General features: G+C 39.4%; 1 protein-coding gene across 3 annotated transcripts in view; it reads left to right on the top strand.

Moving 5' to 3' along the window:
• DNAJC18 (DnaJ heat shock protein family (Hsp40) member C18) overlaps positions 1-25,662 on the top strand; it is a 30,829-nt gene extending 5,167 nt beyond the window's left edge. For 2 of the 3 annotated variants that reach the window (XM_021005124.2, XM_021005125.2), the window contains exons 3-8: positions 747-892; positions 5,916-6,101; positions 7,095-7,207; positions 14,238-14,347; positions 18,194-18,366; positions 22,227-25,662. In XM_021005124.2, coding sequence (XP_020860783.1) covers positions 747-892; positions 5,916-6,101; positions 7,095-7,207; positions 14,238-14,347; positions 18,194-18,366; positions 22,227-22,351 — 853 coding nt within the window. In that variant the 3' untranslated portion in view covers positions 22,352-25,662. The remainder of the gene's footprint in view (positions 1-746; positions 893-5,915; positions 6,102-7,094; positions 7,208-14,237; positions 14,348-18,193; positions 18,367-22,226) is intronic. The other variant, XM_078150460.1, reaches the window with a different exon arrangement.
• Positions 25,663-26,070: the final 408 nt, after the last annotated feature.

Below are 26,070 nucleotides of genomic sequence, written 5' to 3'. Positions count from 1 at the left end.
CCTGGTTCTGCCACTTTGGGTAAGCTGTTTAACCTCTCAGGTATGTAGGTTTCCTTATCTTTAAAATGAGAGGTTGGACTAGAGGACCATCAAGCGCCCTTCCAACTCAAAATCTATGATCTCTTATCCTGTGGGAATTGGGAAGTGAGCTGTCAGGAGCGCGTTGGCCATAGGGAAAAGGGGAGGAGAGAGTGGGTTAAGATGGGGGGTTTTGTTTTTTACTCTATTTTTTTTTGTTTTCAGCTAACAAGCATTTATTTTCTTTTCTCTCCCATCTCCCCTGCATTATGAAAAGAAGGAAAAAGAAAACCTTTGTAAAAAAAATACATAAAGCCAAGCAAAACAAATTCACACATTGACCGTGTCCGAAAGTGTTACATTAGAGACATTTACTACAAGAGAAGCACGCAGAGTTACGTAGCTCTGATGTTCCATTTGGAATGTTGATGGGTGGAATGAGCTTTCACAATCTCATTCCCCACGAGTGAAGAGCTCTCTTTAGTTTTCTGGGTGATCAGATTGCAGGGGCTCCATGGATGAGACTGGAGCTGGGAGGGATGGAGTTGAATAGTAGCTTCTGTAGTCTGGGTGAAGACCTCTGAAGGTTCCTTCCATTTCTAGCATTTTATGAGTCTTGACTCTACCTCTGTAAAATGTAGATTTGTGTACCACCAGTGGCGTAAAGCAGACAAAATAAACCATATGAAAGTATCTTGAAAGGTATAACTACTTTTGACATTTTTTAGGATAAAGAAATGCAGAAGTTACTATGAAATTCTGGGAGTTGACAGAGATGCCAGTGATGAGGATCTCAAGAAAGCTTACAGAAAACTGGCCCTGAAATTTCACCCTGATAAGAACTGTGCACCTGGGGCCACAGAAGCTTTTAAAGGTATTACAGCTGAAATCATGTTTGAGTTCTCCTTCAAGTCTTGTCATAGCATTTTGTTTAATCGGAAATATAATGGTTTTATTTCATCAGGGGACTATTGTATACAATTATTTTAAATAGTGGGTTTATTTAAATACCCACCTTGTCCCACGATACTTTTGAATAAACGTTGGTTTAGGTCAGTCTTCAGGATAAGGTAACTTTCAATAATACAAACTGTTAATCTAAGTTTCCAAATCTTAACTTTTGCCGCTTAGTAGCCATGTTCCCTAGGTCAAGGAAGTCACTACCGCACTCTAAGCTTCAGTTTCCTTGTCTGTAAAATGAAGTCCTTTCACTAAAAATCAGGGGTTCTTGACCTAAGGTTCAAAGACCTCTCAGTTACTGAATCTATTGATCTTTTCTCAGCTTTCTGCAGCGTTTTATACCATTGGCCCCACCTTTTCCTTCTGGATACTTTCCCCTTCTTTGGCTTCCATGATATTGTTCTCTCTTGATTCTCCTTCCTGTCTGCTTGCTCCTTATCTGTCAGATTCACTAGTTCCTCCTCCTCCTCCATCCCATGAGGTGGTGATTCTCTTGGGCTCTGTCCTAGGTATTCTCTTTTCTCTCTCTGGTGATCTCATTCATACTCATAGGTTCAGTTTTTGCCTCTGTGCTGATGACTTTCACATCTGTCTGTCCAGCCTCTGAGCTCCAATCCCACATATCCACCTCTCTGCTGGGAATCTCCACTTGGATGCCCCATCAGTATCTGAAACTCAATATGACCAAAAATCAATTCACAATCTTCTCCCCTAAATCTAGCCCTCCACCAAATTTCCCTATTTCCATTGATTTTTTTCCCTCTCCCTCACTCCTCATACCCAATCAGATTCTCCCTCCAAGGTATGTCTAGAATCAGTTCCCTTTTCTACGTTTATATAGCCATCTCCCCAAGTGGAGACTCTCATCTTCTCTCCAACTCTCAAAACAACTTTCCAGATAGTCTTTCTGCTTCCATTCTCTTCTCTCTCCAGTCTGCCCTCCACACAGCAACCAAAATGATCTTCCTAAAGCCTAAGTCTGACTGTGTCACTACTGTTCCAGGACCCTCAGAGCCTCCTCAGATCGACATTAGAAGCCTTTGTATTCTGGCTATAGCTTATCTTTATAGCCTTATAATCCACTCTTATGTTCCAGCCAAACTAACTTACTTGTTCTCTCTGCCTCTGCCTCTGCCCAGACTGTCCCCTTTGCCTGGGATGGACTCCCTCACCTCCACCCCCTTAGCAACACTGGAGCTTCCTTCATGGATCAACTGCTGTGCCATTCCTTATATCAGCAGTTCTCAGAGCATGGTCTAGGGACCCTTAAGGGTCCCCAAGTCCCTGTCAGGGGGTTCCACAAGGTCGAAATCATTTTCCTAATGATACAAAGATATTATAATTTCTAATATAAACATTGATGGATACAACCCACATAAACAAAAGCACTTTAGGGGGTCCTCAGTAATTTTTTAAGAGTGTAAAGGGGTCCTGAGACCAAAAAGAATAAGAACTGCTCTCCTACAATAAGACTTTCCTTAGTTAATGCTTCCTCCTTCCTTCTGAAATTACTACACATTCACTTACTAGTTTATATATCGTGTCCCTCCAGCAGAATGTAAGTTTCTTGAGAAGAGGGAGTGCTTTACCGTTTGTCTTTGTATCCCTTGGATCTAGCACCAGGCTTTGTAGCTAGTAGTGTTTAATAAATGCTTACTGGATCGATGATGCCACTATCTTTCTACTCCTTCAGGTTTTTGTAACCTCTGTAATATTTGATTCTTCCCTCTTTCTTTCTCACCTCCCCCTTTGTCAGTTACTATGTTTTGTCAAGTTTCAGTGTTTTACTTATTTTTATTTGATCCTCACAACTGTGTGGGGTAGGTACTATAGTTGTTATTGTCCCCACTTTACAGATGAGAAAATAGTCTGAGAGGTTAAATGATTTGCCCATAGTAAGACATTCACTAAATATTAGAGGTGGGTTTTGAACCTACATCTTCCCAACTCTAAACAGTGCCCTTCCCATGATACCCCACTGGTTCTTTTTGTCTTTTGTGTATGTTCTTTACACTTGATTAACTTCTGTAGTACAAGTCTTTGTCATCTCTAGCCCATAATATTCTTAATAGCCTGGTCTTCCTCCACTCTCACACTTTTCTAATCTACCCCTCACATAACTGCTAAAATAATCTCCCCTGTTCAGAACCTTCAGTGGCTCCCTGTTGCCTCTGGCATGAAATATAAACGCCTTAGCTTGGTCTTTAATGCCCTCTACTGTCTGGTTGTCCCCTACCTTCCCAGTCTTAGTTTGTATCACTTCCTTTTGTATACTGCATTCCAGCCACACTGGAATATGAGCTGGTTCTCAAACTTCTGTCATTCCCGCCATTGTGAATTTTCACAGACCATCAGCTGCCTACAATGCTGTCCCTCCTCCGTTTCACCGGCTCAGATCTTTATCTTTCTTCAAGCTCAGGTCAAATGCCTCTTTCTTCTGTGAAACTTTTCCTGTTACCTCCACCTTCAGGTGTTCTCTCCTTTCTCAAAATTTCCTAGGGCATTTTGTCTGACCTCTCTCCCTTTGATCCTGTCACTCCTTACCTTTCTGCTAGTCTTTTCCCAATAGACTGTGAGGTCCTTGAGAGGTAGGGGATTTTATTGTTTTTCATCTTTGTGTCCCTGATTGTCTTATACTTAGTAGGATCATAGATTTAGAACTGGAAGGGACCTTAGAACAAATCTAGTCCAACCCTCTCATTTTACAGATGAGGAAACTGAGGCTCAAGGAAGTTAAGCAGTTTACCCAAGGTCATACAAGAAGTGCTTAATAAATTTTTGTTGAATTTGTTCATTGTTAAATTTGATGTGCCATCTTAGGTGCATTTAACTCTCCTCTACGGCCTCTCTGAAAAGTTAAACAAGTAGTCATTCTTTATGCTCTTGGCACGCTTATTTAAGAACAGGCAGCCCGGCATGGTAGGAACTGGGCAAGTTCTGAACCGCAGTGGGCTGTGCAGACTGTATGTCATGACTAAATCTGGCATCAGCATGGTAAGTCCCTAGGAACTGGTAGGGGCTGGGGCAGGGAGATGGGGAAAGTGTTAGGTGGGGACTGCTAAAGGACAGGCAAACCAGCCCAGGTCAGAATAGAGTGAGTCAGAGATCCTGTGCCTATCAGTGCCAGGATCAGGCCTGTGAGGAGCCCCTTCGCTGCCAGTCTGGGGGAGATAGTGAGATCCAGTCTTTAAAAAAAAAAAAGTCAACAGTAGTTAACTGTCATTTTATTGAGAGGTTCATGTAACTGGAATGGTTTAGTAGTTATGCCATTACTCTAAACACTTAGCAGAACTCCTAGTCAGGAAGATGGTGTTTTGGTCAGAACTGCAGTGATGTATGCAATCTTCTAGTTTACCTTTTTTGAGGTAATCAGACATAAGATAAGTCAAGCATATAGTAAATGCTTAACAATGTTTGTTGAAGTGAAATAAATATTCTCTTTAAGTGTTACGTTATCTTGCTATTAATAAACACTATATTATGTAATGAAAAGTGCTGTGTATAGAAACTAGTCCTTCCTTTAAAGCATTTTGCAGTATTAATTGAATTGAATTAATTGAAAAAGTGGAGATATTTTCAGGGTGATTTTATTGATTGAATATTTAAATGGAGTCAGATCCTTATTTTCCCATTGAGTTGTGCAAAGCAAAAAAGTATTTTCACAGAAGACTTTTTTTTTTTAGCTCCTTCGGTTTACCTTCTGTTTAATTTCTCAAGTCCCCATTCAGATCTTGGCCTTTGAAAGTTAATAAATGGCTGGGCATAGTCTCAAACACCTGTAATCCTTGCAATAGAGGAGGTTGAAGCTGGTGGATCTCAAACTCAGGAATTCTGAACTGCAGGGTTCTGTGTCCTAACTAAATCTGCTAAATCTAGCACCTGTATGGTGAGCCCCAAGGGGCAGGGGCCTTAGGGGGAAGCCACCATTATGGGTAGGGAGGGTCGCACTGACCCACAGGGAAAATGGAGTAGGTAGTAGGATTTAGGATTTTGAGATATTTTGGGAGAATTTTTGGGGTTATCAAGAGGCTTCTGAACTTCTAAACGTGGGTGAGGTAAGGAGACTTGATCTCAAAAAAAAATCAATAAACATATCACTGATTTCTAAAATAAGCTAAAAACATGTAAGGGAAAAGAGTTTTTGGAAAAGAGTTGAAAAAAGCTTTTGGTGATTGTTTTATTTGGTTATTTCTCTAACTCAGACTGTGAGCCATTATTTACATTTGGAATGCTTATTTTTTTCCTTTTAATTAATATTTTATTTTTTCCAATTTCATGTAAAGAAAACTTTTACCTTCTTTTTTTAATAAAATTTTGAGTTCCAGATTTTCTCGCTTCCTCTCTCACCTCCCTCATCTCTAAGACAGGAAGCAATTTGGTATAGGTTATATATGTGCAGTCACGTAAAACATATTTCCATATTAGTCATGTTGTATAAGAAAAAACAATGAAAGGAAAAAACTGTGAAAAAAAATTTTTTTAAATAGTATGCTTTGATCTACATCTTCGTCAAGTCCACATCAGGATGTGGATAGCATTTTTGGAACGCTTATAATCACAAGTGCTTTTTTTTTTTTTTTTGGGTGAGGCATTTGGGGTTAAGAGACTTGCCAAGAATCACGTAGCTAGTGAGTGTTATGTGTCTGAGGCCGAATTTGAACTGAGGTCCTCCTGACTCCTGGGCCAGTGCTCTATCCACTGTGCCACCTAGCTGCCCTGTGCACCACACAAATGCTTCTTACGCCAAAATTTCCACCTTGGCTGCACCTTAAATCTGTGTGAAGTTGCCATATAGAAATTGACCTTATTCTCCTAGTTGCTGGGAGTTCTATGTACTTATATATAGTATATAAGTATAAAAGTTACATACTTAAAATCAGTGGAAGAAAGGACGGCTAACTGTAAGCTCTGACATGTTTTTCCCCCTTCCTCTATAGCAATAGGGAATGCGTTTGCTGTTCTCAGCAATCCTGATAAAAGATTACGCTATGATGAATATGGAGATGAACAAGCAACTTTTGCTGCGCCCCAGGCCCGACCCTATGCTTATTACTCAGATTTTGAAGCTGACATTACTCCAGAGGAGGTCTTCAATGTGTTCTTTGGAGGACATTTTCCTACAGGTTAGTATTCCTGATATGCTATAGACAAGCACACTTTTGAGAACCTGACTAGAGGATCAGTTGCTATGCTTGTAGGATTGTACTAATGGAAAGCCAGGGATAGGGAATAGACCTGTTATTTCATTGATTAAAGTGAACTTCCAGATGAGGAAATCTCTCTCCCAATATAAATCAGCACCTTCTCTGTAACTTATTTGCTTAGAACAATGCAAGGTTAAGTGATTTGTCTTCTGTCACACACCATGTCAGTGTCACTGTGTCAGAAGTGGGACTTCTGACCAGATCATCCTTGGTCAGAGGACTTCTCTCCATCCACTATGCCATGATGCCTCTCTGTGGAGGGTTAAAGGTTACAAATGCTTGAGGCAGCTAGGTGGCTCAGTGGATAGAGCACCGGCCCTGAAGTCAGGAGTACCTGAGTTCAAATCTGCCCTCAGACCAAAACACTTGACACTTACTAGCTATGTGACCCTGGGCAAGTCACTTAACTCCAATTGCCTAAAAAAAAAAAAAAGGTTACAAATGCTGTCCTGACGCACTGGAGTTTGGAGTGTAATACCTAGCTACTAAATGCTGAGGAGGAGAGTTGATTGTTATATGTAGCTGCCAAAGTTATAAAACAGGGCTGACCACAGCCAGTCATTAGTGACAGAGACAAGAACAATGGTTCTTCATTCCATTAAACTCTACTGTTTTCCTCAGTATAGTTTTTATACATTTTTTAAAAATACTTAAATGTGGGCCCAGTTCAGAGGCAAGGGAGCTAAGAAGGTTTGGTTTATAGCTATGTCACTTTGATTAGTCTTCATCTCAGAATCCTGGTTTCTCCTGTGTGTAAAATATGGAAGAATACTTAGTGAGCCGCTCTTAGAAGACTATTGAGAAAAATCATTAGATAATTTCAGTTACATTAAAACTCACCACAAAGGGAGTCATGGATAAGGCAGGGAGAGAGGTTTGTTTGCTCCCTATGCTAATTTTTTTTTTAACCAGGAAATATTCACATGTTTTCAAACGTGACAACTGATGACACACACCTTTATCGTCGGCGACACCGAAATGAGAGAGTACAGACCCAGAAGGAAGAAGAAGAGGAAAAGCCTCAGGTGACTGGAGAAAGGAGGGTTACTATTTGTAAATAATTATGATGAGTCAGTATTTATGGTCTCCAAGAATGTTTTAAAATTTTCTACTGTACATATTTAGGAAGATGGGAAATACATATAACAGGACCCAGGAGGGTAGAGGCCCCAGTCAGATCTGAACTTTTCCTGTCCTGTGGCTGGGAAAAACTATCTGCTTTTCCATTAATTTCTGTAATTATTCAAAGTTGGTATTTGCCAAGGTAAAAGGCCTCTTCCTGTACTCTTTTATTCCCATCCAGCCATTCCTACACCTTCCTATTCCCTCTCCTCTTTTGCCTTCCTCTTCCATTGTGCCCTATGGAGTTTTCGTTCTATTTTTAATAAAATCCCTTTCATCCCAGACCTCTTCCTTTCACGCTTTTGCTCTTCATGCATTCTTGGAAACCTAGCTGCCTTTGGAAGATGCTGCATCCCTGGCCTCCCACTCTGAAACTAGTTGCTTTTTCTTTCATGTCATCCAGCACACTGGGCCAGGAGAAAGAATCATTATAGTCTCTCCTCCACACTTCCACTTCCAGAGCTTTCCTCTGCCACCATCATTCCTCATTATCTCCTCCTTTGAGATTCACTTTCTCCATCACCTATTCCAGTGTCTTTCTGCTGTAATCCACTGCCTGCAGGAGACTGCTGATTTTCTCAAGAAATTCAGAGATTTCGTTTTCCTCGCTAGCCAAGCCCCTTTTCTGTTTTTCAGGGACTTCTTTTACTTGTTGGAGTCTCCCCAACAGCCTGGCCTCCCAGTCCATCAGTCTTAGCTGTTGGGACGGTCATGCCGCCATCTCACCATCAGGACACCCAGGCCACTGTATACTCGTCACTCTCCAGGTTTCACTCTTGGTCTTTCAGACTTTCTCTGGCAACATCCATCTGGGGAACGTTCCTCTTACCATTTTCAGCTTCTTTTTGTTTTTCTTTCTGCTTGTATTTGTATTTCCAGGAGTTAGCATGGTGCCTGGCTCATAAGAAGTACTTAATAAATGCTTCATAATTTGACTATCTCCATGATCCTGAACTCTGAAGTTCCCATCTGATTACAAATTCCTTTTTTCATTTGTACCTCTGTATCACTAAACTTATTTTTTCTCTTCACCATGAGCTTCAGTCTCTCTACTCCTCCCTCTTCTCCCAATCTGTTATCCCTGCTCTGGCTTTATAGTCCTCCTATCATTATCTTGATTCTGTACTTGACCAGTTCATCTGCACCTTGTCTTCTACCCTTGAATTCCTTGACCTTTGGCCACGCCAGCCCTAGGATGGCCTTCTCATGTGCCTTCCCTACTTCTCTTCTCCTATGGAGTGCTGTGGGTGAAAGTCACACAACAAAAAGCCTTTTGTCCCTCTCTCGGTGGATGACCTCACATCTCCTGAGACAATCAGAGTGTCTGTTATAAGCTCTTTTCCCCCACCTCTGACCCCTTTTCATCTTTCCCCTTTCTTGCCTACTTTTCCTTCCATCTCTGATGAAGAGATGGCCCTTCTCAGTCCCTCTGCTTGAATCCTTTATCCTATCCCTATCTGTCACCTCTAGGAACTCACTCATCCCATTTCCTTCTCTCAGGTACCTTTCAGTTTTCCTTATCTACTGGCACCTTCCCTGTATCTACAAAGTCTTGCTTATCTTTAAAAAAGGTTCACTTAAAGATTTTTTTTTTAAAAGCTTCACTTGACCTTGCTGTTCCTCAAGTTCTTGGCCTAGTTCTCTTTCTCCTCTCACAGCCAAAGTCCTAGAAAAACTAGTCTGTCTTTACGGTTTCTTCTTACTCACTTTCCAGTTACTTCTCAGTCCCCTGTACTCTCATTTCGGACTCCTACGCTCAGGCAAAGTTGGCCCCTCCAGAGTTATAAACCATTTCATAACCTTTTTTTTTCAGTCCTCATTTTTTTTTTTGCAGGTTTTAATAGTGTTGACTTATCCCAGCTCTTGTGTATTCTCTCTTTCCTGACTTTCTGTGGCACTGCTTTCTTCTGGTTGTCCTTCTGTCTGTCTGACTTTTCCTCAGTCTCCCTTTCTGGGTTATCATCCATCTCTTTCCCCCCAACTGTGTGAGTGTCCCCCAGAGTTCTGTCCTTGGCCCTCTTTCTCTCCCTTGGTCACCTCTTCTACTCCTGTGAGTCCAGTTATCTTTTTGTATATGATTTTCATATCTTTATATCTAGTCCTAAATCATTTTTACAGAGCCCCAGTCCTTCTTACAGTGCCAGCTTCCTCCTGGATATCTCCACTTGATGCCTCAAGAGCATCTCAAATGCAGCAGGTACAAAACAAGACTGATTATCTTTTCCCCCTCTAAATCTGCACCTCTTCCAAACTCCCTTGCTTTTTGGAAAATCTATCCTCTTCTAGTCACCTAGTTTTACAACTTCCAAGATATCCTTATCTTGCCTTTCTCTCACCTGCCCTGCCTCCCATCCAGTCAGTTGCATAATTCTCTTTATTCTGCCTCCATGTAATTTCTTGAATCTGTTGCTGTCTTTCTACTCAGATACCCAGATCCATAGATGAGGCCCTCGATAACTTTAGCCTAGACTATTGTAATAGCTTTCTAATTGGTTCCCCTGCTTCCAGTCTCTTCCTTCTTCAGTCCATCTTCCAATAAAGTTGCCAAAAGAATCTGACCTTGTCACCACCCTCCTCAAACTTCTTGAGTAGATAAAGTATAAACTCTACCCTGACATTTAAAAATGAAGATTGATCTTAGTTTCCAGAGCTATCCCTCACCTTTCCCCTCCCCATCAAGCCATCCCTTATAACAATAATTAAAGAAGAAAGGGAAGAAAAGCAACTTGGTGAAACTAACCAACATGTCATCTCTTTCTATATGATATTCTCTGTATGTGTATACGTAATGTTCTCTACCTGTTGTCTCATAACTGCAATGAAGGGAAAGGGAAAATTTGGCCTTTTCCCTGGACCCAGACTTAGTCATTATAATCACACAGCATTCAGTTTCATTGTACCATTCTTTCCATTTACATTCTTGTAGTCATTTGTGTAAATTGTTCTCCTGGTTCTGCTTCACTCTGCATTAGTCTTCATAAGTCTTTCCCTCCTTCTCAGAATTCTTCATATTCACCACTTTTTAAAGTACAGCAATGTCCCATTATATGCCTGCATCACAATTTGTTTAGCCATTTCTTATTTCTGTCCTGATTTTTAAAACCCTACACAACCTGACTCCCACTTACCTTAATGGACATTTTATTATTCCCCTTCATGCTTGCTCATGTCCCTGCTATTTGTTATATTACAGCCAGCCATTATTTTCCATCTGTTACTGGAATTCAGTATTCCTTCTCCTGACTCTGTGTCTTTGCAAGGCTGTCCCTTGTCCCTCAAATGCAATTCATCTTCCTTCCCACCTCTTAGAATCCTTGCCTTCAAGGCTCAGCTCAGGTATTTATCTCTCTATAAACCTTCCCTGGTTCCTCCAGTTTTTTATGCTCTCTCCCTTCTTAAATTACCTTTTATTTGCTTAGCAGTGTGCAGGTTGTATTCTACTAGTTAAGTATCAGCTTCTTTAGGTCAGGAACCATTTTGTTTTTTCTTTGTATCCTCAGCCCTTAGCATAGAGTCTTGGTTTTGATAAATGCTTAGTAAATGTTTATTGAAATTTAATTCAAACAGCTGTGTCACTGACCAGTACATATCAAAAATGATCTCAGATTTACTGCCTTGTGAAGACTCTGCCATGACCTTTAGATCTACTCTTTTGGATCTGCTGGAGAAGGGTCTACAAAGCATCCCCTTAGCTGGTTTTAAAGGAAGAAGATCTAGGGTCTTTGTTGAGTGTGTCATAGTTCCCCTACGAATTCCTCAGTGAGCAGAGTGCTGCAAGGTCCCTGCCCAGGATCTAGGTACCTTTTCACCATTTCTGCTCTGATGCTTTTATACAATTTCACTTATATCAAGTGCACCACACTTTGATATATGAACCTCATGGTAGAGTTCATTTGTATTAGATTTTTTTGGCTTAGGAATTTACAAGTCTTGGTATTCTAGGCCTCTCGACCTTTTCCCTGGTTCTAAATTCACAAAAAAAAATAGCTCAGTTTTTTGTATAGAACAATAAAAAATGCATATTGAATTGAATGATAGGCCTGAGAATCATCATTTAGCTGACTAGGCTAACATGTGACCCTCCCCATCCTCTGCCTTTCTTATATCTCCTCTGACCTCTTTGTGTGCTCTTTGCTGTAAATACTAGATTCTAGTAAAAGCAAGCTGTACCTCTTTTTAAAACTAAATTACAGTCGTTTATAGGGCAAGTTTAGAATGCTTTTTAAAAAATTGTTTATTGTTACATTTTATTTTTTACATCAACTTCATTTGCAAATATATTTCTCCTTCTCCCCTGCCTAACTAATCATCCCCTATATATAGGGATAGGGACTAAAGCTGTGACTTCATTAATACAGGGAATTTTAAAGAGGAAACACCTTTTGTTGTACAGGGCATCCCCGTTTCTGCAACCAGTAGTCTTAGAGAGTTGCCTTGAGCACATGAGAGGTTAAATTACCCGTCCATGAGGCATACAACCTGGAAGTAGGTTCTAGAAGCAAGATTTGAATCCATGTCTTCCTGTGCTATGATACCTCTCTGTAAAAAAGAATAAAAAAAGATGGGGAATAAAGCATTTCAGCAAAATCAAGCAACACATGAGATCTTAGTTCTCAATCTAGAAAGGACCCTAGAGCCATCTTATCTAATCCCCTCATTTTACAGAGGAGAAGAATGGGGCCCAGGGAGGTTGTGACTTGCCCAAGGTCAAATAGTTATTTCTAGAAGCAAGATTTATACTCATTCCTCTTACTTCAGAGCTAGTGGACTTGAACATATTTCTTATTATGAACTTAGCAAATATGATTATTTCCAAATATGAATAGAAAAAGAGGTTTATATAATAAACCATTAACTTCTGTTACATTCAACTTTTTTTAAAAGCACATTAAATTTAACAGAGTAGTACTAACACTGCCTACCTTGTTGTCTTTAACTTTTCCCGAGTTTCCTTCTTTTCTGTGTATTTTTAAAATATTTCATTAATGTTTTTTCTTTCTTCCTGTCACTATTGGTCCACTTTACCCTATTCCTCTTCCTCTCGTGTGATAAAAGCCCTCCTTTGTAACAAACCAATTCAAACATTGACCATATCTGAAAATATATGTCACTTTCTTTACCTTTAGTCCGTTACTTGGTTTTTCTGGAGTCATGATTGGTCATTTCATTGATCAGAGTTCTTGTGTTTTTCAGAGTCACTTTCCTTTATATTATTGTAGTCACTAACACAACTTGGTGACTCAGTGGATAAAGCACTAGACCTGGAGTCAGGAAGACTCTGGTTCAAATCCAGCCTCAGTCACTTACTAACTGTGTGACCCTAGGCAAGTCACTTAGCCTCTGTCTGCCTCAGTTTCCTCACCTAAAAATAAGGATAATATTTATACCTACCTCTCAGAATTGTTGTGAGGATCAAATGAGATCATATTGGTATATTGCACTGCATACTTTAAAGCACCGAACAAGTGCTAGTTATCATCTTCATCATTATTGTTGTCGTTGTTATTATTATTGTTATGTAAATTGTTCTGGTTCTATTCGCTTGACTCGAGTGGTTTTTCCACTAACTATGAACAGCAAATATAATATTCAATACCAATAATCCTCTGCAAAAAATGGAAGGAGAAGGGGCAGCTAGGTGGCTCAGTGGATAGAGCATTGCCCCTGGAGTCAGGAGGACCTGAGTTCAAATCTGGTCTCAGACCAGACACTTGGCACTTACTAGCTGTGTGACCCTGGGCAAGTCACTTAACTTCAATTGCCTCAAAAAAAAATGTCCATCAAAGAATGGAAGGAGGTACGTTTTCTCAACTCTTCCCTTTGGACCAAAGCAAGTTTCTGATTCCCAGCCTCATTCTGCATGGTTTCCAGGTGTTTGAGGGGCTTTCACTTGGTGTCCAAAATCTTGCATGCTTAGGATACTTCCCTTTCCTTTTCGGATTGGATCGTACTGTTTGGAGCTGGACAGGACCTTAGAGATCATCTAATCCATCTCCTTCATTTTACAGAGAAGCCTGGTGACCTACAGTCACATAACCTGTGAGTTGTAGGGCCAGGCGTGAAACTGAGATCTCCTAAAATTTGTGTTTGTTTTATTTACCATTAATGTTCATGAAATGGGTAAGCATTTGGTGAAGAGAAAATTGTGTCTTTTTTAGAAAGCTAAGAGTGTAAAACAATGAATGGAGTTTATGAGTACCCCTCTTTGGGCTTCAGTTTCCTAGCTACAAAATAAAGAGTTTGCATCAGATAATCTCCAAAGATTCTTATAGCTCTAACATTGCAATATAGTAGCAAGCTGAACAGAAGTTATCTTCTATCAGTATTTATTCAGTACATATTCAGTTTACATAATTATATGTGCTTATGGTTGGAGAATGAAATTAAGGTTTAAAGAGATATGGAAAAGGGATTTAACCAAATTATTTCTGTAGATAAATATATTGCAAGTTATTTTTCTTTTTTTTTTTTGACTAGGCAGTGGGGTTAAGTGACTTGCCCAGAGTCACAGAGCTAGTAAGTGTTATGTGCCTGAGGCCGGATTTGAACTCAGGTCCTCCTGAATCCAGGGCCGGTGCTCTATCCACTGTGCCACCTAGCTGCCCCTGCAAGTTATTTTTCAAACATGAGTCTATCAACTTTTTTTTTTCCAATGAGAGGCAGCCTGGCACAGTGGATAAGAGAGTTAACTTTAGGGTTAGGAGACTTATGGTAAAATCATACCTCTAACACATATACTTGCTATATTACCCTGGGCAAGTCACTTGATCTCTCAGTGCTTTAGGCAACTCTGAGAGTATAGGATGCCAACCTTTATTGGTAAACTCCTCATCTAGGAGGAGTGCCCTATAACAAGATACCACAGGTTTTTTCAATTAAGTATTTTTTGTTTTTGTAAAGGTAATGGTTACTTCAAATATCTTTCTCTTTTAGAATATGTATTCTGCATTTCTTCAGTTGCTTCCAGTTCTCGTGATTGTGGTTATATCTGTTATTACTCAGCTGATGGCCACAAATCCTCCATACAGTTTATTCTATAAATCGTAAGTCAAATATTTTCATTTTTTGTTAATGATAGACTTTGGGGATGTGGGTAAGTAGAAGACAATAAGTTACTCATTTAATTTCAGTATTTGTTTCAGAAAACAAAACTTGGTGTTTAAAGGGGAAGCTTTGCAGTGAAATCCCATACTGGAGATAGAATGTATAGAAGTAATCTAATTTTTAAGGGAATTATTTTGTTCTACAGTGACACCCTCTGGGCAAAACAAAGAATGGCAGTGACTGGTTTCTAAAGCAACTTGCTTTAATTGCTCAGCAAACTGAGGAATGGTCATAGAATGTGTGAGAGGTTATCTTGTCCATTCTTCTCATTTTAAAGTTGAGGAAACCGAGGCCTAGAGATCTGAAGGCAGAGAGGCAGCAGCATGATACAGGGATAAAACACTGGATTTGGAGTTTGAGAAACTGGGCTCTCAGAATCACAGAATGTGAGGGTTGGAAAGGTCCTTGGACTGGCTAATCTAACCCATACACACTATATAGCATACTTTACTAAATGGTAATCTAGCATTTGCCTGAAGATCTCCAGGGAGGTAAGACCTACTGCCTCTGGAGGTACCCCATTTCTACTTTGGAACAGCTCTAATGGTTAGGAAGTTTTTCCTGATATATAATAGTCTAAATGTTCATCTTTGTGAGTTCCACCCATTGCTTTTGATTCTGCCTTTGCTCCACATAACAATTCCCCAGATGCTTGAAGACACCTATTTTATGCCCCCTGAGCCTTCTCCTGTAGGCTAAACATGATCTGTTCCTTCAGGCAGTCCTCATTTGACATGTACTCAATACTCTTGCCCTCCAAGCTTCTCAGTGTCCTTGTTAGATTGTGTTGCTCAAAGCTGGACAGATGAGGTCTGAAGAGAGCACAGCACAGTGGGACTTTCTGTCATCTTATTTCTGGGACTGTGCAACCCAAGATGACATTGGCTCTTTTGGCTATAGTACTGTAAAATTCCCAGATTTATTTTCAGAACCATTATTAACTATGTCTTTCCCCATCTTATGCTTGTGAAGTTGATTTTTTTATACCCAAGTAGAAGACCTTAAATTTATTAGTATTGAATTTCTTCATATTAGATTCAACCCAATGCTGTAGCCTGTCAAGATCCTTTTAGAGCAAGTGTTCTTAACCTGGTGTCCAGGAACTTGTTTTTTAAAAAAATTGATAACTGTATTTCAGTATAATAGGTTTCATTAGTAATTATGTGTTTTCTGCACTTAAAATATTCTGATAAGAAGTTAGTAGATTTTATCAGAATGCCAAAAAGGTACATGACAAAAAAAGGTAGACCCCTACTAAATCTGTCATCAACTACACTTCCCAGCTATTTACCTATAAATGTAATGAGTATGCCCATCTATGCCTTTATCTAAGACAGTGATAAAAAATGTTAAATAGAACACTAATCACAGATATCCTTAAGATAAGAGACTAGAGGCCTTCTGCCACCTTGACATTGACATTTAATAGCTAGGGTTTTTTTTAGCCTGGGCTTTCAGCCAATTTTGAATCTAATAGTATTATTTTCTAGTCCATATTATTTCATCTCTGTAAAAATAGCATGAGATATTTTATCAGAAATTTTGCTAAAACCTAGGTAAAGTATCTACGTCCTTCTCATTGAATAGTTGAATAATCTTGTCAAAAATGGAATTGAGGTTAGTCTGTCATGACCTGTTCTTGATGAAGCTGTTGTGACTTTTTGTAATAATCACTTCCCTTTCTAGACCAACAGTCTCTTTAACAATCCATTCTAGAATTTTGTAGGAATTGAAGTCAAGTTCACTTGGCCTATAATTTGCAGACTCTATACTTTTCCTTTTTTATTTTTTTTTTGGAAATTGGATCAACATTTTCTCTTCTTCATTCTTGTAGTACCTCTTTCCCATGCCCTCTTGACTATTACTGACAGTGTCTTAGCAATCACGTTGCCAGGTCTTTCAATGCTCAAGGATGTAGTTCATCTCAGTCCAGAGACGTGATTGTTTTTGTTTTTTTTGTTTTTTGGGTTTTTTTGTTTGTTTTTGCGTTTTGCTAGGCAATTGGGGTTAAATGACTTGCCCAGGGTCACACAGCTAGTATGTGTTGTGTCTTGTGTGTCTGAGACCAGATTTGAACTCAGATCCTCCTGACTTCAAGGCCAGAGCTCTATCCACTATGCCACCTAACTGCCCCCAGTCCAGAGACTTGAATTCCTCAAGGGCAGCCAGATGTTTCATTACTATCTCCGTACTTATCTTGGGCATTGGTTCTTTTGTTTCTATTGCAGAGGTCACTCCCCTTGGCCAATGAAAAGGAAACAAATAAGAAAGGAGCAGCTATACCTATATACCCTGTACCCCAAGCAAAGGTCTTTCCTTTCTTTGATCATTTTTTGTGTTGTCCTTATCTTCCCTTGCCAACCTCAGCTCATTTGGAGTTTTGATTCTCCTGACAGTTTTTAAGGGAAAATTTATGCCATAATTTATGCTTTTTTCTCTGGCCTTATTTCCATATTCTGTACATTTATCTTTTAATTTGCATTTAGTTGGTGAGTTCCCTGTGTATCTGTATTAGTCTTGTTGGGTGAATCCCATGTTTCCTTCCCACCGGAATTGTTTTCTCTTGTGTCTTGAGAATTTCATTCTTGAGCATCTCCTATCCTTCCAGTGATTGAGTAATTCAAATCCTGCCTCAATCACTTACCACATGCGTGACCTTAAGCGAGTCACCTAACCTCTCTAGGCCTCAGTTTCCTCATCTTTAAAATGAGGGAGTTGTACTAGATGGGCTCTGAGGTCCCTTCCAGCCCTAAGTGTATGATCCCGTGAAGTATATAGTTTATTGCCCAAGCTTACTCAGTGGAAGAGCACAGACTAGAACCCAAGTCCCCTGCTTCCCTACCATCCAATGCTTTTTCCTTTTTCATGTTGTCTTCCCTCTCTTCCACTGGGAGAGATAGCCCCAAAAAAGGGATCTTAGGCAGCCTCTAGGGACACCAGTCTAGAGTCCTGCTGCCATTCTGTGAAACATTAACTTAAAAGATAAACTTCAAGCAAAGCCCCAGTGAACAAAATCAGTTTAGGGCTTGCGAACTTGTCATATTACTATAACTTGAAATGTGACTTACTGTCCTAGAAATTTGCTTTAGCAGCCTCCAAGGTATTCATATTAACTTAGGCTGGTGCTTCTGAATTTGGGGGCTTAGATTTCTATACTAGAATTCCTTTACTTCCTCAGGGTTATTTTTTGGTTTTGGCCCTGAGATACTCAACTTTCTAAGCATCAGATGTATAGTTTGGGTCCTTAGGAACTTGTACCAGAATGGCCTTGGTGAACTATTAGCCCATGTCTTCTTGTAGTTCTCCTCAGGTGTGTCTCCCAGCTTTCAGGTACAGTTTTTAGTCTCTTTGATATTAATGCTGGGTCAGTGCTACCTGTCTGATTATTTGTAATTAAAATGTTTTATCTAAATGACATTTTACTCTTATCACAGTAAACCTTAAAGAGGATCTACTTTTAGAAAAATTACTGACAAATAACAGTATACACGTTTCCTATCAGTTTTGCTTTTATTGTGGTGACCAGTATGGTCCCAATTCCTTTAGGAAATTGAAAGAGTACAAATCCTATAGTGGCATGCATCTTAGGCATTGATGCTGGTGATGTTGTAGGCAGTAACTGTTCTGTAAATAAAATGTTAAATGTCACTGACATAAATTGTTGTGGGAACCTTGGTAAGGAGCCAGACTTCTGTGTGTGTCTGTTAAATGGTCCTAGAGGCATATACACAGCAAATATTATTAATGACATTGCTAACCTTTGGTCATGTCTGCTTTTCTCACAGGTCCATTGGGCACACCATTTCCAGAGAAACAGAGAATCTTCAGGTGCCTTATTTCGTGGATAAACACTTTGAAAAAAACTACAAAGGGCCATCACTGCGTGATTTGGAGAAGACTGTAGAAAAGGATTATATAGATTATATTCAGTCAAGTTGTTGGAAGGAAAAACAACAAAGTAAGTTGGGGCAGGCAATGGAAAGGGGAAGGGCACTTGGTTTTGTTGTCATCTTGACAAACGTTTCCTTAGTGTGGCATAATGTACTCCAGCTTAAAACAATAGGCTTATTAGTCGTAGTCTTTTTTCACCCATCCTTGCCCCTTTTCCCCTGTTTGAACGAGGGTTGTGATAAGTCATTTGATTTATAGGTCAGATAGTAGTAACAGCAGTATAGTTGTGTATACCTCACAGATGCCACTTCACCTACCTTTCTCTCTCCCCTCCCTTAATCCTTTAAGATTTGAACTAGATAAACTCTGCCTTACCTAGCCCTAAGTTTATCTGATGTTTTGATTTGTTCTTAGCACTCATTTCTTAAGAAGCTTAGGTTTTATAAATTTGAAAAATGTTTTATTGATGCTTTTTGTTTTTTGTGTTGTAGCCAGTTTCCAATAACATCCTCCCTTATCATAACCAAAGATAACCTAACAAAACAAACCAGCATAATGGTGGATCAGATGTTGACGTGGTGGTAGTGGTGTTAAACTACAGGCAGAAGTCATATCTTCAGTTCTTAGAACTGAATTTGTAAGTTTAGAAGGAAGAAAAGGAATTGAGAAGAAGAGAATATAAGGCCCTTAGGCCTGAGGGACAAAGGATATTGATTCATTTAAACAAAATGGAAATTAACATGTCATAAATATGTTTACTACTTTGCATCTTGGGATAATTCTAAGTTATGACATTAACTTTAAAGTTTACAAAATACTTTTCCTATAACATTTCTGTGAAGTAGAAAGTGCAAGTATCATTATCATCTCTATTTTACAGGTGAGGAAACTAGGGCTCAGAGAGGGAAAATGAATTTGCCTATATTCATGACTCATTTATTGTCATAAAGCCAGACCTTGAACCTGGGCCTTGAACCCACTTGAACCCAATGCACTTTACACTCTCCCACCCTACCTTTCAAATTCATTGTATTCCTTCTGCAAGAAGAGAACAAAACTCTGTTTCTTCTCTTAACCCTTCCTTTTATCCTGTTGCCAAAAAAAGAAATCATTTAATGTTCTTGTCGGTAGATAAAAGAAATCCTTACAATGCCACCCCTGCTAGATCTTGGGTTTGAGCCTGGTGAAGTCACATGTGAGGGCTGTGCCCCTCACCAGCTGCAGACAAAATTCAGGAGATAAGTGTGTTTGATTATGATTTACAGTGAGTTCTGGTTAGTCTGCACACCTTTAAAAATCTATTTCTAATATTTGGGAATGGTCACTGCCTAGGATCTCTGTAGGAAATGCAGAGCTATTTACAAATGATCAGCAACTGTTCTGCTGCCAAGTACAGCTGAGGTGGTTAAAATTAGCATCATAGAGGTTATAAAAATAAAGCAACTTCAGAACAAAGTTTTCTGTTGGCAAAATGTTCCGTGGAAACTTTTTGGCAAAGTTAGCTACTGTCTTTTGTAACCTTTTGGTCATTTTCTCTACTATTCCTTAAAATATTTAACTTAAGTGTGGCTTATCTTTGGACTCCTGAGTAATCACTTACTATGGCTGTTTAGCCCCTTGGTGAATTTTATTCTTTATTTTTTATATCTGTACCTGAATGAATACTTTAAAAAAAAAAAAAGTAAAAGCAACAGAACTGAATGATTGTGCAGGAAACATGGCCTTGTTTACTTTTCCTCCTAAACAGAGCTGAAAACCTGGAGCCCTAGACTATATAGGTCTAGCCCTCTCCATTTATTTCTTAATTGAGTGTACAGATTTGGTTTTCACTGTGGTCTGGATCTGGGTCTCGGACAGCGTGACCTCATCACATGTGTCACCATGACAGCTGAGACTAACCGGGGTGCTCCAAATTTGCCAGCCTAGATCTGACAGCTGAAAGCAGAACATTCTTGGGAGTTGAGGCAATGACTTACTTCTTTTGTCTGTTAACCAGAGCCCAAGTCAATTTGCCTTTAAAGTTTATCAAATATCCCTTCTATTGGTTACCCAAATGTTTGTGTCAGGGCAGGAGGAACAGGATAAAAGGAGAATTTGGAAGAAGATTTTAATGCCAGCATTTAAAAGATATCATATTAGACCTGCCCTTTTTCATTATTTTAAAAGGAGTTGCTTAAAAGATTAAATTTAGCATGTTCATTTTGTCAGTCTTTTGCTCACTGATGGGCTAAGAATAGTTTGGGGAGAAGTTTCTCTGTAAGTATTATAATTGAGCAGGAGCATTGGGAATTGGGTCTCATATGAAACTTTGGATCCTAGATTGTTAGGAGCAGCCCATTGATTTGCTCCAGAACAATAAATCAAGTCAAGCCAGGTAAATAGAAACTCAAGGAAATTGAATGAAGATTAAAAAGAAACAAAAGAGTCTGCTTCAGTTCAGAGAATTTTGTGTTTCTTCTGATTGTCCAAGACTAGCATCAAATATACCTCCAACCCAAAGGAACCAAAGGTCTAGGTGGGTTCAGCAATGGCATTCTGAATGTACTTTGCACACATTGCTGAATATATCAAAAGAATGGAGTCAACATTTGACTATAGAGAGAACCTTGGCGAAGGTATTTCAATTCATAGAGCCAAATAATTGTCCTTGAAGATCTGTCACCTGCAAGAGTTATAGTGCCAAGACAAACTTAGTCTGATGGCCACTCATGCCGACCAAACAGAATGGCTTCTGGAACACATTGTTTTTGAACCCAGGAGATACAATTGCATGTCAAGCAACTCCCTGAGCCTGACTCATATAAGACCTTCTGGATCGTATGATCTGAGCCAGTTGTCATGAAAGGAAGCTTTCCATGCATTGTCTGCCTGTCACCCTCAACTCCTACATGTAATCAGTGCTTTGGGTTGTCCTGGGCCTCCCGGGGTGTCAGCAGAGCCATTGTGTTACACAGCATTCTATGTTTATGAAAACTTGTTTAAAAGTCAATGCCCAATGCTCGCCGTGACTATTTAACCCCTATGTATTAATTCCTGTTTCTAACAGTTTGTTGATTAATTAGACTGGTGCCTGTTTTTCACAGAGAGAAACCAGTCTTTTGGTAGGAAGACTGGAAGGGAACAGATTTATTTCAAAATGATTAAGATAGGATTTTCATACGGTGATGCTTTAAACATAGCATAGCTGCTTTATTTTGGAAGCTATCCATCCGGCGTGAGCAAACGGGCTGTTTGACCCCTTTCTCAGAGATTCTCTTCAGGAATTCAATCCTAAAAACATGTCTTATAAATATTAAGAAATTATGAAAATTGGATATAATCCAAACATCAAATCATGGAAAACGGCTAAGAATGTAATCTAGTTTTCAGCAGAGCAGTCTTCACTAACATTGACAGAAAACCAGACTCATTTAACCAAGCAGCTAAAAGTCACAGTGTGTGAATTAGTCTAGTTTTTGATTTATGAGTTGTGTGCCCTACAAGTAGAGAGAAGTGAACAATGTCTCTGGCCGCCCCTGGACCTTCTTGTGTCTTTGATCATGGCTCTGCATCAATTAGTATGCGTAAGTTGAGATCCAAAAAAAGAATAGGGGAAGGAATGAAGCAGCTGTCTTGCTATCAGACAACAGGACAGGGAGAGTGAGCTGTTGTTCCCTTCCAGACTGTTATCTGAGTAACACTGGAGGACATGGTTTTAAATATGTTCTCTTGTTGCACACGTGTAAGTTCCGTAAGTCCAGTGTCAAATCTTAGATTGATGAGAACTAAGCCCATTGCTCTCTGACCCAGGACCCAAAACCACAAGCAGAACTTAAGGAAAGAAACAGTTCATTAAAATACAAATTGGTCTTAATTCAGTGAAAACTAAAATGCGTTCCAGTGCCTTGACTATCTGCTTTTCAACTGGTTCTCTCTTTCACTTTTCAGAGTCAGACTTGACAAACTTGGCCAGACTGTACCGAGATGAACGCTTGAAACAAAAGGCAGAGTCACTGAAACTTGAAAACTGTGAAAAACTGTCTAATCTTATTGGCCTCCATAAAGGTGGTTGACGGAATCATAGGCGGATTACACAAGGGCATGAGTTTTTCTTAGTTGTTCCTATTTATGTTACTAATTCCATTTTATAAAAGAAAATTAGAAAGTCAACTCCATTTTTATGGCTTGCTGGAACGCAAGTGGACAGAGCTGAAAACAATTGAGCCATGGAGATAGTTTCCAGTCTTCTCATAATCCTTGCTGTAGTCTGACTCCAAAGGCCAGTGATGGTTCAACTAAATTGATTTCTTGGGCATAAATATTTGATCTGACACTGTCCCACACCATTCCTGACTACCCTCTGGGGACTTTGTTCCAGAAGTAGAACCAAAACGTATTCTCTTATCGGTGGATAAGTGTATCATCCAGAAATAAAGAGTCACCATTCAGTTCCGTGACACACACAAGCTTTATAGCTTTAGTTATCTATAGCCCATACAGCAAATAGTACCTTTCTATCAGTTAGAGATATCATTTCACTCCCATCTCACTAGGCAGAACATGTTAAAGTCAATTCTTCATTATTCTATGGCCATGAGAAAGACATAATTAAAGACATAATAAAATGAGATAATATATGTAATGCACTTTGTAAATTGTAAAACACGAATGTCTTATTATTATTATTGTTAATGATAACACAGATAATTCTAAACTCTTATTGTAGCTAGTAGTTTTCACACCCCCATTCTCTTGTTAGAGTTGCTGACATTAGGGGGCAGCTAGGTGGCGCAGTGAATAGAGTACCAGCCCTGAAGTCAGGAGGACCTGAGTTCAAATATGGCCTCAGAGCAAACACTTGACACTTACTAGCTGTGTGACCCTGGGCAAATCACTTAACCCCAACTGCCTAGAACAAAAATACACAAACAAATAAATAAATAGAGTTGCTGACATTAGCAACACTACCTGATTTGAGTTTCACCTGATTTGAATTCTATTCTACTCTCCTTCGGTTTAGGTTTCAGTGTACTGTGACATTGCCAAAAACTCAGCAATAGGCCAGAGACCAAAGATGGAAATACTTTAGGTCCTGGACAGTTACAGGTCACAGATTGGCTCCTAATTAATTAAGAGTTGACTTATGTTGCTTCTAAAGAATAGGACATCTCTGGACCTCAGGTACTTCATCTCTAAAATGAAGGGGTTGGATTAAATGGTTTCAGAGGTCTTTTCTGACTATTTCAGTACAGACAAGTATATGGTGAAAATTCCCTCTTCTTAGATTTTTCACTTTATATGACATGACATTCAAGTTGAATTTCTCAACCTTGTTTGGGGGTATGAGAGTTAAGATTGAAGTGGAAAGGTTGCCAGTTAGCAGAGCTATATTTGAGAACAGAGAGGTAGAAAGAAAATGGAGTGTAAGCTGAGGTGATGAATACTGAATTGAACGAGTGGCAGAGTCTTCCCTTGAAATCTTGGTCTCCCTGTGTTCTGTATGCCATTTGTAACGGCTGTCCCTTCAGCGTCATTTCTCAGCTTGCCTTTAATCGACAGGGCCCCTCTCCCCAAGAATCTCGTAAACCAAAGAAGAGATCGCACGCAATCAGCTCTCTTCCAGAAAGCACTCTTCTGACAGATCAAAGGGCACTTCCTTTTCTTCCTGTTAAGATGCTCAGTAAGACCGCTAGGTTCTTTCTTAGAACTAGAACTGAGATTCCCATTTGATGATCACCTATTTTTAGAAATGGAAAGAAAGATGCCCATGGCTAGCTCTTCCAAAGTGAAAGTTCCCTTTTTCTATGTTCCAGGAATCCAGGTGTATGAGTCCTGAATTCAGCAAAGGATAGGTCTGGGTCATAAGGCTGTGGTCTCTGAGGAACTGGAAAATACCCACAAGAAGTGTGGGAGGAAACTGTTTCAGATACTGCTGAGATGGGCTCTGAAGAGTCGAGCAGCTTACTTTGGAGGGCATAACCTCAGGATCCCATTTGGTGTTCTGGGATGTTCTTTGAAAGCCCTTGACAATTCTTTCAAAAAGATCTGCACTATAACATTTGTGTGCACTCAAGGAGGCCTGGGGAACGCTGAGCTTCCTCTCTATCTTGAAAGTAAAGCTCTCTTTTTTTTTCTGATTTCTCCTAGAAATCAAATTAACATGAAAGGCCCTGCTCTGAATGCTTATGAATAACATAAACATTTATTTGATGGAGTCAGAGATAAGATATTTGTGAAGCTGTTGAGTAAAAGCAATGTTAATGGCTGTTATGTACTGGAGGGCATATATGTTCCCATAGCACTGATGAGAGTGTTATATTTCTTAATAGAGTAACACAATTGCATTTGACTTTTCCCAAGGGAATAGTTAGTTTTTGTTTTGATCCATTCCTGGTAATCTCCAGTATATTGTTATGTGAAAATTTTTCTATTTGTATTTTAGTTAAACTATCTGCATGACAGTGTCTACTATGACCTTTGGAGTAGTCCTTAACAGTATTAATATTGCAGGTGAGGACCATGCTGCTGTAAAGGCAGAACAGACAGTTCTGTGTACTGTTTCTATGTAAATTATTGTGGGTTTGGGACATATGTGGGCAAGTTGAAATGGTGTTTGGCTAAAGTAGAGACCATTGTGCTGAATTATTTTATGAATGGAATATATATGCCTCTTTCTCCTTATGTACCATGCGGAGTAATGGGGGAAGGAAAGGAAAACCTTTCTTGCCTCCAGAAGAATTCACATCTTGGGAAGAGAAAAGTCACCTCAAGATCAGTCACCTGTTTGCTGAAAAGCTCCATTAAGCCAAACCTGAATGCTACTGACTTTCCTCGTGATCACCTACCTGAACATTACTACCTGATAGAAGGGACCAGTCAAAGAATGTCACTGAATAAGGCTTTTGTTTCTTGAACTGCTAGGAACTGCATTGAATCCTAAGCCACACAGGTTTGTGGGAAGCACTCAGTACCCTAGATAAACTCTGTATTTTAATGGTCATGAAACAAAAGAAATACTCACTTCCTTAGTGACTATCATGGGAATGTACACTAAACACAGAAACACACTCTTAACATTCAACTGTGGCTGAACATCAAAGTTCTTTGTCTATGCATGCTATAATACCTTACAGGAACTGTAGTTTACTTTGATTTCACTTTAGACTCACTGTTCATTTACGATGCCAGCTTAGCATTCTAGCATTTATTTTCTGGGAGTAGTATCACTGTTGGTTTAAGATTTTTAAGCCGGCATTGTATTTCTTCTAGCAGAGAAAGGTTGACTGCTAGTAACTGGCTGCCCGTTCTTTAAAAATTGATTGTGCCATTTGGATGTGCCTCTGTAAAATGTTTGGAATTAAAGTTATGAATGTTCTCAACATCATTACCTGGTTGAAGTTGAAGTTCACAAGGACCAAGTCAGCTCAAAGCTGACTTTAAAAAAGTTTTAACCTTCCTTTAAAAGTTTTTTACTGTTGCCTTTTGTTTTCACACCGTAATCATTTCCCTTTTACTGAACCCTCCCTCATAATTCCAAAAAAAAAATGTAAGGAAAAGTAACTGACACAGAGATCACATATGCCTGTGAATACCACATTCTGCATCCTTAGATTCCTATATTGAGAAGATGATCACTGTGATCTTTTGGATGTCTAAGATTGGTCATTATAACTAGTCAGTTTGCCTTTTTAATGTTGTGGCCTTCACGTTGTTTCCATTGCTTCCTACACATATACAGTTATCCCTCGACATTCAAGGGGGTTAAGGGTGCAGGACCCTCATAAATGTGGAA

This window comes from Phascolarctos cinereus, unplaced genomic scaffold (assembly GCF_003287225.1).
Source record: "Phascolarctos cinereus isolate Bilbo 61053 unplaced genomic scaffold, phaCin_HiC Scaffold_2;HRSCAF=192, whole genome shotgun sequence".
In the NCBI taxonomy this organism is placed as follows: Eukaryota; Metazoa; Chordata; class Mammalia; order Diprotodontia; family Phascolarctidae; genus Phascolarctos; species Phascolarctos cinereus.
This window is presented reverse-complemented; position numbering and strand designations above follow the sequence as displayed.